This window comes from Alosa pseudoharengus, unplaced genomic scaffold (genome assembly GCF_046254945.1).
Source record: "Alosa pseudoharengus isolate Yale_2024_CS ecotype anadromous, Long Island Sound unplaced genomic scaffold, YU_APseudo_1.1 YU_APseudo_1.1_scf_3, whole genome shotgun sequence".
Classification (NCBI taxonomy): Eukaryota; Metazoa; Chordata; class Actinopteri; order Clupeiformes; family Clupeidae; genus Alosa; species Alosa pseudoharengus.
The window spans coordinates 25429826-25443255 of NW_027468718.1; the positions used below are offsets into that span (position 1 = coordinate 25429826).

The 13430-nt window shown below is 47.5% G+C and overlaps 1 protein-coding gene across 3 annotated transcripts in view; it reads right to left on the reverse strand.

Annotated features, from left to right (window-relative positions):
- hdac4 (histone deacetylase 4) overlaps nucleotides 1–13430 on the reverse strand; it is a 156826-nt gene that overhangs the window by 41212 nt on the left and 102184 nt on the right. For all 3 annotated transcript variants that reach the window (XM_076263723.1, XM_076263722.1, XM_076263724.1), the window contains 7 exons: nucleotides 10434–10562; nucleotides 9988–10100; nucleotides 9482–9598; nucleotides 8720–8924; nucleotides 6304–6497; nucleotides 3794–4000; nucleotides 1064–1250 (listed from right to left, as the gene is read on the reverse strand). In XM_076263723.1, coding sequence (XP_076119838.1) covers nucleotides 1064–1250; nucleotides 3794–4000; nucleotides 6304–6497; nucleotides 8720–8924; nucleotides 9482–9598; nucleotides 9988–10100; nucleotides 10434–10562 — 1152 coding nt within the window. The remainder of the gene's footprint in view (nucleotides 1–1063; nucleotides 1251–3793; nucleotides 4001–6303; nucleotides 6498–8719; nucleotides 8925–9481; nucleotides 9599–9987; nucleotides 10101–10433; nucleotides 10563–13430) is intronic.

Below are 13430 nucleotides of genomic sequence, written 5' to 3' on the forward strand. Positions count from 1 at the left end.
GCATTCGTGTGCATGAAACCCTGTGAAGCTTCATAGTTACAATCAAACTTGTGACTATTCAAGTGATCTGCCCGATCCACACCATACAGTACCTTTATCTCTCTCGCTCACATTAATACACACACACACACACACACACTAAGGCTCATCAGTATGCTTGGTGCACTGGCTGAGTGTGCGATAAGGGAAAAGGCAGTCAAGGACAATTGATTATTTTCCAGAGAAAGAGAACATTAATCACAGAGGCAGAGGGCAGAGCCCAAAGAGACCAGCCTCTTAAGAGAACACAAAGAACAAGCCGAGAAAGAGAGAGAAAAAGAGAGGGAGGGGAAAGAGGAAGAAAGAGAGACACAGAGAGGGAGAGAGTAAAAGAAAGGGAAAGAAAGAGAGAGAGAGAGAGAGAGAAAAGACAGAGAGGGAGAGAGGGAGAGAGAGAGAGAAAGAAAGAAAGAAAGAAAGAAAGAAAGAAAGAGAGAGAGAGAGAAAATACAGAGAGGGAGAGAGGGAGAGAGAGAGAGAGAAAGAAAGAAAGAAAGAAAGAAAGAGAGAGAGAGAGAGAGAGAGAGAGAGAGAGAGAGAGAGAGAGAGAGAGAGAGAGAGGGAGAGAGACAGTAATTGTGGGGACAGATGAATTAATCTGCTCAGATGAGCACTTCATTGTAACCTGAGTTACGCGCTCAGACTCAGGGTCACCCCAGGACACAGAGGCTGCTGTACCAGGTTAAGGGATGGAGAGCCAATCCTGCCTCAGCAGAGTGCACATCACACCAGCAAGTCTCGACAATACACTCTGTGACAACTCTAATAAAGCACACACATACTTGCAACACACACACACACACACACACACACACACACCAATTCAAAGGGTTGGGAAGGCAGTGATAAGAATAGATGTGAAAGTAGAAGGACATGTCTGCACACATCTCTAGCTAAGCCTTTAGTCTATCAACCATCAGAGCAGCTAAATGCACCTGATCCACATAGCCATGCGTGTGTCTGTATTGGTGGGGTGAGTTGGTGACAGACAGCGTGTGTGTGTGCGCCTATATCAGGCCCTGACCTGTGGTGAAGCGGGGTTTGGTGGGGGGCTCCTGCACCACGATGGGGAAGGTGGCGGAGGCTGGCGAGGACTGGGCCCGGGAGAGGGGCCGGTGGCCGGGGAAGGTGACCGGTAAGCCGGCTGCCTCCATGGAGGCTTGGTAGTTCCTCAGCTGGTGGATCCGTTGCTGCTCCAACAGGAGCGCTTGCTGTTTGTGTGTGAAGTGAAATATGAAAGGAAAGAGACAAAGAGTGGGAAAGAGAAAGAGAGAGACAGAGAGAGAAAGAAAGAGAGAGAGAGAGAGAGAAATTACCAACAAAGTACCAACAATAAAACCTTCAAAAGCGAGAGAGATCATTCTTGATGTTATGAGTGACAGAACAGTGATCAGCTCAATATAATGTATAAATGCACTTATTTCAAAGGTTAATGGTTTGCATGAGAGTGTTGCATGTCACAGACTAGAATATATAATATATTGTGAAATGGAAAAACAGGTTTGGCTACTTTTCTGTCCTGCATCCAAACAGAACAGCCAGTAGGGGGAGCTCTTTCCATATGACAGCACTTGTGGCTTACACAACCAGGCTGTGATGCAACACACCGCCATGGGAGCAGGCTCTGAGTTGTCACATTTGATTAGTTAAAAAAACAGACAATAGCAACACATGCTTACAAAGTAGAACTAGTGAAACTTTTCCACTGCATGTCAATGACAGCTGAAATAAGGTGCACTTCCCAGGGAAATGCTTCTCATGATCACAGGCTTTCTTCTTAACTGCTGTCAATGTCTAGCCCAAGGCTTTCTTGTTGTTGTCCCAGGTGTCTGTCTGTCTGCGGCCTGCCCCCCTTCCTTCCTCCACTTCCACTGGTTCATTAATGACTGAAAGTGCCTGCTGAGATCCCCCCCAATGCACACCCCCCACTAACAGGGAACGCCATGTTCCAGTTGCGCTCTTTCAAGATGCAACCCGCTCGTTCTCTCTCTATTTTTGTCATCTCCGATGATTTTCCGTCTCTTTGTATCTTTCAGTCTCTCTGTGTTCTGTCTCTCTCTCTGTCTGTCTGTCTGTCTCTCTCTCTTACACCCCCCCCCCCCATTGAAATGGCCTGCTGTCTCGTTTGCTCTCACCCCTTCTCTCCCCGGCTCTCTCTTGGGCCGTGTTCCCATGGGGCCTAGGGACATGGTGTTCTTGCTCTGGGAAGGACCATGAGGGGGAGCGTGCCCGCCAGCCGGTGCCAACTCAATCACACTTACCATGGGGGCGATGCAGGGACGGCCCTGAGCCATTCACATCAAGAGAACAAGACAACCGTCTCACTGGGTGAGTGGGTGAGCACAGCGAGAGTCTGTGGGCGAGGCGAAGCGAAGCTAGTGTGTGTGTGTGTGTGTGTGTGTGTGTGTGTGTGTGTATGTGCATTTGCTTGCAGTTTAAGCGTGACTGAGTGGGCGTCCACTTTTCATATGCAGACAAAAATATTAAACGCATGGCATTTTACCATCTATATTTGGAATGAGCCTGGCACCGCACAGAGGGAGAGATTTCAGGGAAGCTGAGTTCCGGCCAAGTAGCTGCTCTTCCCCACTCTCTCTTTCTCTTTCTCTCTCTCCGTCTCTCTCTCTCTCTCTCTCCAAATGCTCATCTCTCTCTCTCTCTCTCCAAATGCTCATCTCTCTCTCTCTCTCCAAATGCTCATCTCTCTCTCTCTCTCTCCCTCTGTCTCAGTGTTCTGTCTCTGCATGCAGAGCTGTGGTGGCCCGGCTCACTCACTAACAGCCTACCTATATGTCTGTGTTCATATCTGCATGGTGGTGTGTGTCTAACCATCTCTGACCTACCTGAAGCCACAGTCTACAGTGTGTGTGTGTGTGTGTGTGTGTGTGTGTGTGTGTGTGAGTGAGTAACCATGAGCGTGTGAGCATACACCCATGTGCACATGCAGCGGCATTTGTGAGATGACAAAACTTGAGAACGACATGGGCCCTGACTAGGGACAGATGCACGCTTGCACACCTGGTCTTGACGCTGGCTTGATGGGCCGTGCTTGTGTTGCCCTCTGATTGGTTGATCTAAATCAGGGCAGGATGTTCATGTTCTAACGGTCCAGCCATTCAGTTGGATGACCGGGCCATCCAGACACTCTCACAGACAATGCAGGACTGAGCTGCGGCATCGTTCACATTCTTTGGCTTTGGCCTTTGCACCATTAGATAACACAAAAGCACAATTCTATGTGTCTATGTGATATGTTAATGTGCGTGTTCATGTATGCGAGAGAGAGAGAGAGAAAGAGAGAAAGAGAGAGAGAGAGAGAGAGAGACAGAGAGAGAGAGAGAGAGAGAGAGAGAGAGATAATGAGAATGTATGTAGAAATGCTTTGACAGTGTGTGCACGCTTTTGAGCATGTCTATGGTGTGTTTGTGTGCACGCTTTTGAGCATGTCTATGGTATGTTTGTGTGCAATTGTGCAGGCCTGTCTCTGTGTCTGCATGTGTGTAAGGTTGAGCTGTTTAAAGATGGCCTGCCTCTCCCTCTGCTGTGTGTGTGAGTGTGTGTGTGTGTACGTGTGTGTGTGTGTGTGAGTGTGTGTGTGTTTGTGCATGTGTGTGTGCGTGTTTGTGCCTGTGTGTGTGAGAGTGTGTGTGTACGTGTGTGTGTGTGTTTGTGCATGTGTGTGTTTGTGCATGTGTGTGTGTGTGTTTGTTTTTGTGCCTGTGTGTGTGTGTGTGTGTGTGTGTGTGTGTCTGACCTGTCTGAAGATGAGCTCCTGCTCGTGCTGCCTCTCCCTCTGCTGCAACTCCTCGTCCTGCTCGTCGGGCGGCTCCTGCTTGACGGTGACGGTGACGCCGCGTGGCAGGCCCTCGTCCGCCAGCGCCTGGTGCTCCCGCAGCTCCTCCTCCGTCTCCTCCGGGTGGCTCTCGTGCTGCCGGCTCGGCTCGCTCGGCTTGGCCATCATCTGAGGACAGACACAACGAGGGAATGTAAGAACGAGACAAGACCGAGATGGTCAGGTCAGGACTAGAGGCTACTGGCCTTTTTTTGGGCAGGACAGTTGTGAGTGGGAGAGATAGAGGTGAGATGCAGATGACTGCTGGTCGGGATTCAACTGGGGACTGTGTGGGTACTTGCACTCGTGTGTGTGTGTGTGTGTGTGTGTGTGTGTGTGTGTGTGTGTGTGTGTGTTCGGGATGCACCACAACTCCCCCCTAAGTCTAAGGACACTTTAAAGGTTTGTTGGTAGTGTAACGTTAGTGGCTAAGGAGCAGAGCTAGCAAGGCACTTAACCCTGAGTTGCTCTGGGGAGGATGGTCTTTGTAATATTATTGACATGTAAGTTGCTTTGTCTGCTAACATGTCTGCTAAATGAATAAATGTAATGTAAAGGCCACCTATCATATAAATGACCCAAATCACTTTCAAAAGCCAGCTATCAAAGCATGATAAAATGGTTCAATGTATTTACAAATCTAAACTCCACTGGAGGTTGGGCCTAGATGTTGGGTGTTCAGGTGTATACAATTTCAGAAAGATTAGGGATGAGTTTACCTGCCTGTACTTCAATTCCAAAATGTTCAAAGGGTTAAGTGTTTGCCCATTGATGAGAACTATATATTGCAGTGCTACAGTTACACAGCTTCAATGAATTTGGCAAGAGTGAAGCTCCACTTGACCTCAGTGTCTGTTTTGTAGGCATCAGCAGCCCTGAGTCTGATCAGTGTCCCCTATTCAAGTCATCTGAAGCTTTGGGAGCAATGGCTCTGCATGGAACATTCTCTGCATGAACTCTGCTAAGTACTTGTTGCCAGACACAAGTAAATAAATACAACACTCTGTGTTTTCCACTAAAGAGTGGTGAAATGTTTTATAGGAGAACTCAAGACAAGTTATGCTGAGCCTGCAGCAGATAAATAACTGACCCAGCAAAAAGCACTGAGTATAAGGGTTAAGGAAAAAACAGATCATGAGGAGAATGAGAAAGAAAGAGAGAGAGAGAGAAATGGGAACCATGCTCCCTTCTAGTCCACCCCCCTCTCCTTCTCCCTCGTGTTCTGGGTGCATCCTGTAGCAGCTGTGTCCAGCCCTGTCGCCACGGCAATGTCAGCCATTGCACTATCCCCTTCCCAACAGCTCCCCTTTCACTCCCTCTCTCTCACACACACACACACACACACACACACACACACACACACACACACACACACACACACAGGAACGTTTGAGCGGGAGCCAACCCTGGCAGCCACACAGGCCCCTGGCACGGTGCCAGGGGAACATCATTGACGTCAGAGCGCTCGGCAATTGCCTCATCCCTGTCCTCTTCTCCAAACAAGCCTTTTATTTTTTCTTCTCCTTTTTTTCTCTCCTTTTTTATTCCCTCCACCTCCCGGCTCTCCCATTTAAAGGGGAACACACTGTGGGCTCCTGGCTGCACAATGGCCCATTAAGCCTCGTTCTGTTCTTAAGTGCATTTAGGCAACACAATGACAACAGACAGATTAAAAACTGCGCACACGCATCCCCGTTTCACGCCTGCGCGGAAGAACGCGGAGAAAAAAAGGGCAAAAAAAAGCCTATTTATCTTATGCAAGTCCCAATGCTGTTTAGACAACTTTCCCTTTTTAATCTGTCAAAGCACAGATTTGGTTTTACGCATCTGAGCTGATGACAGACGCATGCTGACCCTAATACTGCTGAGTGAGTGGTAGTGGATAGCGCACCACATGCCGTAGTAATGAGAATAATACAAAAATGACAACAGAATACTTGGAATTCCACACAGCGCAGTTATTTGGAGAGGAAATGATCTCATCTGTTGCAGGGATGAATTAATGTTGGCACTAATCTATACGGTGGAGGCATTTGAGTGGAGGCTACAGTAAGTGCTCAGTGTGTGCGAGTGTGTGCGTGGGGGGGGGGGGTGGGGGCTAGTGGAGTGGGTTTGAAAACAAACATGTGCTCCATAAAGTAATGAGTCGCCGCCTGTAATCCCTTGGAGACGACACGACTGACAAACGCAGAGCAGAGCAGAGCGGTGACTGCAACAAGGCAACGTTCAATTATATGTGTGTGTTTGTGTAAGGTTTTCAACACCATTACATACTGTGTCTTCATTACACACACACACACACACACACCTCAGCTGTAATTGGTTCTTGTGTGACCATAAATGGAGGCACTATCATAGTATTTGCTGTGGCATGAGAGGGTCTGGAGGGGCTGGGAGAAGGTGAGTGTGTATGTCAGGCTGAGCTCCTTTACCTTGCTGATGTGCAGCTGCTGCTGCTGGAACTGCTGCTTGTGTTTCTCCAGGAACTGCTGGTGCTGCTGCTGGACCACCAGCTGCTGCAGGGCCTGGGCGTTTTGGGGCAGGGGGGCCGACTGGGTGCGTCCCAGGGGCCGGTGCTGACGCAGCTTGTGGATGGAGGGCGACTGCAGTGGGAGCCCCCCCAGACCTAGGGAAACACACACACACACACACACACACAGTTTATACACCAGGGGCATGGGTGAGTACACAGGAGGCTGTGCCATGTCAAACATGTTTACAAACCGCTCCTACGTGCTGCACCGGCAAGCGAGGCATTCCACAGAACACCCAGGAATGTTAACGCTTGATGCTGGACACGGATTACAAATGTGAGCATAAAGGATGCCTTAATAGTAACATAAAAAAAAAAGATTAATTGTTTACCCAAGGAAAGCATTAGACAACATGGTGCGCACTGGGACTCTCCTATCTATCCAAGTGCTCCCACTTGACCCACAGAGTACAAGCCATGAGAACCAGCCCATCATCTGCTGAAGGTGTGTTCCAGTTGAAGCCACTGATTGTCCAGGAAAGTCTACTGGACTGCCTGACAGTCGAGGGCTCCGTGAAAACGGAAGGGGAAGGGAAGAGGGGACTGTGACAAGGGATCCCCCACACTGCCCCTGGGTTGCAGCGAATCATTACTCGCCATCGACTGATGCTTCTTGCGTCAAAGAGGTTACTCTCTCCGGAGGCGTATTGACCCCCCCACCCAAACTCCTCACTCACACACACACTGTTCGCAGTTGTTGTACTGCCAGCTGAGCGTGTGGGAAGACTCATTAACAGGGCCTGTGACTCATTCATTTTAAGAAAGCGAGGCATTTAGGAGGCAATCAGTGAATAAAATCACTGGGGCCATGCGGAGGAGGAGCACTTACACTGCACTAATTTCTCTGTCTGACTCAAGGAGAACATGAGGGCCAATTACCCTGAGACAAGTTCACTAGGTCTTTAATAGGGTTGGGTATCGTTTGGGTTTTATCCGATACCGGTGCTAAATCGATACTTTTAAAAAGGTGCCGGTGCCGAAATGGTGCCTGAACCGGTACTTTGTTTTTAAAATGTTTTACATTAAAATGGTCTAAAGCATGAATTGCTTTTTTTTTATTGATAAGACAAATTTGAACATGCAATTGAACTGTTATATTCAATTTACTATCAATATCTCATTGCTCCTACGAATAATACATTTAAATCTTAAAACAGCTTGCCATGCATGCACACACAATGGTAAGCTCTGCTTTCAAGTTTACCCAGTGTAGGCGGTTTGCCATAAGGTATGTTAAAACCGCTTGCCATAGAAATGCCAAGTCATGGACAACGGCATTTGCAAGCTAATCTAACACGGACTCTACTTTCCAGTTAATTCAGTGTGTTCCCAAATGCTTCAAGAAATTTCATGTCTTTCCCCATAACACGCAATAGTTTTGAACATGTTAGAGGCTACATGTCGGTGTTGAAGTGTTTAGATTCCCAGCGCTAGCCTAGTAGGCAGCATTTTAACAGCAACTATGGCTAGGCACTAACACCAGTCAGCTGAGTTTAATAAGCGATAACGTACGGAGATGGTTTCGTAGCCTCTTTGACAGCTCAGTGACATCAGGTATGTAACCTATATATTTATGTTTTTGCCAGCGAACTTTTAACATGATCTTCATATTCACTGTGATGCTATATGGGCCTCATGCACATGGAAGATTAATATCATGCCATTATGTTGTTTAGAACACACCGTGAAATAAAGTTTTCACCTTTTCACCACAACTTTGATGATAACATTTCAAATAAATGCCAGTTAGCGCATTAGCAAGGATATTGTGTAAATATAGGCTACTGTTGATGTTGTTTCATAGCCTTTTGCTTGTGTTTAGTTAGGCCCACTGCTAGATTTTGACAGGAGCTCGTAGTATCGCTTTAAAGTAGGTCTAAGCACTTGGGCTCACGCAAGCTGTCAAACACTGTCCACTCGCCTATGTGGTGCACCCCTCTGGTTTATACATCCAATGTTTATGTTAGCTAACTGTATCTGGATGTGTTGCTATCAGAGCAAGACGTTAGAGATGGCGCATGACATGCAGTGATGCCTCGTATAAAAAAAAAATATATATAAAAAAAAAACGCTATTTAAGCACCTAAATGAGGCACCGAAATCCACGCTGTTATTCGATGCAGTTACTACCGTTTGCGTCGGCACCGGTGCCATATTAGAACCGTGTTTCGGTGCCCAACCCTAGTCATTAAGAAAAGGAGCAATGACGACTTTGTAACTTCACGCCAATAAAGATTTATCTAACTTTGTCCAGTTGTCAGTTGAGCAGTGATTGATAGATGTCCATCCTGAGGGGGGACTTTGAGGTGACCCACCTGCCACGAGGGAGTTCTGGGCCGACTGCTCCAGCAGCACCATGTGCTGGAGGAGGGGGTTGTGTGCGGAGCCCCCGTCGCGCTCCAGGGTGGAGGCCAGGTAGGAGGGCAGGTGAGCCCCGGCGATGAACGGAGTGGTTAAGGGGATTCCTGGCTGCAGCCCAGGCATTCCCAGTCGGTCACCATCCTGCTGGCCAGACGCCACCTGAGAGATAGAGAGAGAGAGAGAGAGAGAGGGGGAGAGAGGGGACATTAGAGATAGAATCAGTGTTTAGAAAAGGGAAGACATCCAGTGCAATGCTGGAGACAGGAAAAGAAGGCATTCCACCCTAGATCAATATAAACATCAGATTGCTGTAGCGGGGGGGTTGCACTTGCGTCACTTCACACTGGGCCAGCCGTCATTGTTTTTCAATGAGCCCTTTCTGAAATGTCACTGGGCCTGAAAAGCCTACAGATGGCTGGCTGACGGTCTAGACAGGCCCCTCTCTATTTGGACTTTTCTCCCCAAAGGCCAAGTGTGTGCAAGCAAGCCCACTGCCTGACAGAGAAGACAGAAAAGGGATAAAAACAGTAGGCGAACGGAGGGGGGTCACTCAAAACAGGGAGAGAGAGGGGGGAGAGAGAGAGAGCAAGAAGGAAGAATCTACATATCAGAGGGGGAGAGAGAGAGAGCAAGAGCGAGCAAACAAGCGAGCGAGAGAGAGAGAGAGAGAGAGAGAGAGAGAGAGAGAGAGAGAAAGAAAGAAAGAGAGTACTCACGCTGGAAGGGCCGGTGGCTGGCAGGCCCAGAGTGATGTTGGGGAGAGAGGGCGATGTGTACAGAGACAGCTGGCTCACGGGGCCCTCTCGGCCCGCTAGCCTGTGTGCCAGGGACGGCTGGAACAGAGCAGCACACACACACACACACACACACACACACACACACACACACACACACAGAGATAAATAAACCACCCTGATAAAAATAAACAGCCCTGTCTGGTTAACCTCCGGACCCCCGTGGGCTCCTGTCTCCTCCGTGCCTGTAAAGGACGGCCTTCCCTCCCTCAGCCTGACTGGTGCACGGGCTGCACAAAGCCCCAGGCCCAGATGTCTTGGACAGTCATCTTCAAAGTGACAAAAGGATTTGACATGTACTGTAAAGTAAGATGCTCTTTTCTGGAGCACAGAAAACATTCAACAACAAGCAACATTCCTGCTGTCTTGTTTGACACTATTATTTTTCTACCGTGCTATATATTTTGTCATTGCTGTCGTTGGGTTACCTCCACCGGACTGCTGGAAACGGACCCCGCCACTCCGTTTTCATTGGTGATGTTGTTGGAACTGTTGTTAGGTGAGCTTGGTCCAGAACCAGGGGCACTATTACATGCCGACTCTAATGAAAACACACACAAACACAAGAATGAGTCTATAAATAAAGATACAATACAAGTAACAGCTAAACAAGTCCAAACTGACTTGACAAATAAAATTTGTTGTATCAATATTTCAGCAGAAATAAGTCACAGCAGCAGGGGCTCAAATAAATAAAACGACAAAAAAAAAAAATTATAATAATAATACTTAAAGCAGTTCTTGAAGACCCTGGCATTCCTCAACTAAAACTGACAACCATCTTAGTCTAATGATGTTTCTCCAAAAGTATGTGAAATAGTGAGATCATGGTGTCAGCGGTGCTGAAAAGGTAGCCGTTGCATGGCCCGCTCACCCGCCATGTCCAGGGAGCGCTTCTTGGCAGTGGTGATGGGCCCATCCTTCCGCCGCAGTAGAGGGCTGCTCCTGCGCTCCGTCACCTTCTGCTTGAGCCGGGAGCGCAGCTTCAGATTGGGCTCAGACGCTGCAGAAGAACACAAGAGAAAGGCCTCTTTGTGAACGCCTGTTTAACTTGAACACCTAATCCCCCCCCACTCCCCTTGAAGAGATGGCAATCTCTTGGGTACGTAGCCTGAATAAATACTTGCGGATAAACAGAAACCATTTATTATGTTTACATGCAAAAATGTTTGCCAATTTCAATAAATTCTTTTTCATTCAGATTCCAAATGGAATGTTTATATTAAATCTAAAACATTGAGTGACACTATCCATTTACACAAATCTATATGCAAGCCTAACAGAATTTATGCACTGAGCGGTAATCACTACTAATTACCATGACATGAAGCTTACACCACAACAAGTATGCCCCATGGCAAAGCAGGCAAATACACTGTGTACAACAATAGTCTATTGTGTCATACAAGTTTCACAAATAATGTTACTTTTGTTACATGTTGGTTGTACTATTCCTTGGTTGAAAACCTGCTAGACCTTTTGTTTATCTAAGCCTCGGTCAAATTTTGAACATCAAGATTCCAACTGTCTCCTCCACATTGTTTCGTTTGCCATGTCTGATCACCAATACTGTGCGCGAGATGTATAGAACATGTAACTAAGTGTGCACTGTGAGTGTAGGTGAGCCAGTGGTCTGAAGTGTTGATGTACACTGTTGATGTACATTACATATCTTCTTAGGATAGCAATATCATTTGAATCCATCTTAACTGGACAACCATTTCTGATTCTCATTTTCAAGTGCTTACAAGAGACTTTTCCAATCTGAGCTATCAGTCAGATTAACAGATTAGCAGTCGTCATGTAAACAGTGGCGAGCAGTAGGACGGCAGCCGCAGACCCAGAGTGGCAGTGCTCAGAGCCATGGGGGCGGGGCACAGAGGCTGCAGAGGTGAGGGGAGAGCAGAGTGCAGCGCGTCCATCCAAAGCAATCTAGGGACAACGGCTGGGCAGGAAAGAGAGGCATGACTGTCTGGAGCGAGGGGGGGGGGGGGGACGTCAGAGGAGAGTCTGCTCTGAGAGGACTGCAGCTGCTGTCTCAGCTGGGGGAATCTCAGTGGTGGTGCTCATTCGTCTGCAGGGAGCACGCTGGGCAAAACACCCACCAGCTCTCACCCACTCGACACACACACACACACACACACACACACACACACACACACACACACACACACACACACACACACACACACACACACACACACACACACACACACACACACACACACACACACACACACACACACACACACACACACACACCAGCCAGAGCCAATGGCCTGTCTATCCATTAAACATCAGACCTGGGCAGAGAGCACTCGCTCTAACGAAGGGCTGTTGGCTGACCCCACAACACGCAGTGTTTCCATGGTCAGGGCCATCAGCCGAGCAGCAACGAATGAGACACTTTTGAAGAAGTTAATATGACAAATAGAGCATGAGATACGTCAACAAAGGCTGCTTGGGTTATGTTTGAGCATGAAACGGTCTCAATTAACACAATAACTGTCTGTTTAAACAACCTCTTGTGTAGAGGGCCTCGCAAACAAACACCAAAGATAATGGCAACAATGCATTAGAGAGCTGACAAGTTTCCCCTTTGGCAGGAGCCCTATGCCCTAAGTTTAATCAAGTCCCGTCTACGGGAACGGTGGCAATGAATAGCGCTCGTTGAAAAGTGCCCTCTCAATTAAACAGTGTTTTCTTTATTTTCTCTATCTGCTCTCCCCCTTTTCTCCCCTCTTTCTTGGTTTGCAAACAATCTCGTCCTCATCACTTTCTCTGTCCAGCGGAGCAGAGAGCGCAGCCTGGCGCGTCGCAGCGAGACTGCCCAGGCAATGCGGAGACGTAAACTCCCGTAATTACCCAAAAATCAAAAGGGTCAGCAGGAGGAGAGAGGGTCCGTGTGAAGCACTAATCTGGGCGCTCCGCTTTCGGCCTCTACGCTCCCCGCGCTTCCCAGGAGACACTGCCAGCATTATTCCCAGCATCAGTGGCACCTCCGTGTCTCCTCCCTTCAATTAGAGTGCTGCACTCACACTGCCCAGTGACCCTGCTGCACCGTGCATTACACGCGCCCTGTCCGTCCGAGAGGGAGCGAGAGAGCCAGCGTGTTCATTAACGTGAGGGCCTAGGCTAAGCCTGTGCGGATTTAGACACTGTTAAGTGCAGTCAATAGTTCAGGACAGAGAGATAACCGATGTCTGTGGTCATTTTCCCATCCCTACTACATAACATGAGGCCATGGAAAATACCTCAAGCTTGAGCACAAACAAATTAGGAAACAGTTTAAATGCATTCACTTTGAGCAGCTGGAGAGGGCAAACCAATACTACACTGATGTCTTAAGCACATAATAAGAGGCCTTAAAGAAGCAATTTAAATTATATTGCCAATCTAATCATTTGTCCTTAGAGCAAGAAAATGCCTTATTTGCAAATGTGTATATACTGTATTTGCAAATGTGTATATACTGTAAGTGTTGTAATTGGGGCTGTCAATTTGTGGCAGGAATAAAAACTGAGGCATTTGTGAATTGAGACATTATACATTATTTGCCTGACACACTAAATGGATGCCAACTAGTGTGTGGGGGAAAAAAACTTCCCCACTTTCTAAGTGCCATAATTTAGGCCTGATAAAAGAAATGGATCTATTTAATACCGTAATTAAATATTTAAAAAATAAATACCCGTCTCCTCCTCCAAACTGAACTGCAAAAAAATAATAAAAAAGGTACACAGCTGAAAGAGTAGGCTATTTCCACAGGGACTGTGTAGCAAATAGCTGCAAATCATCCAAAATGTACAACAAAGTGATGCAGAAGAATGGAGACATCAACATCAATGTTATTCATCCTGAACTATTAATT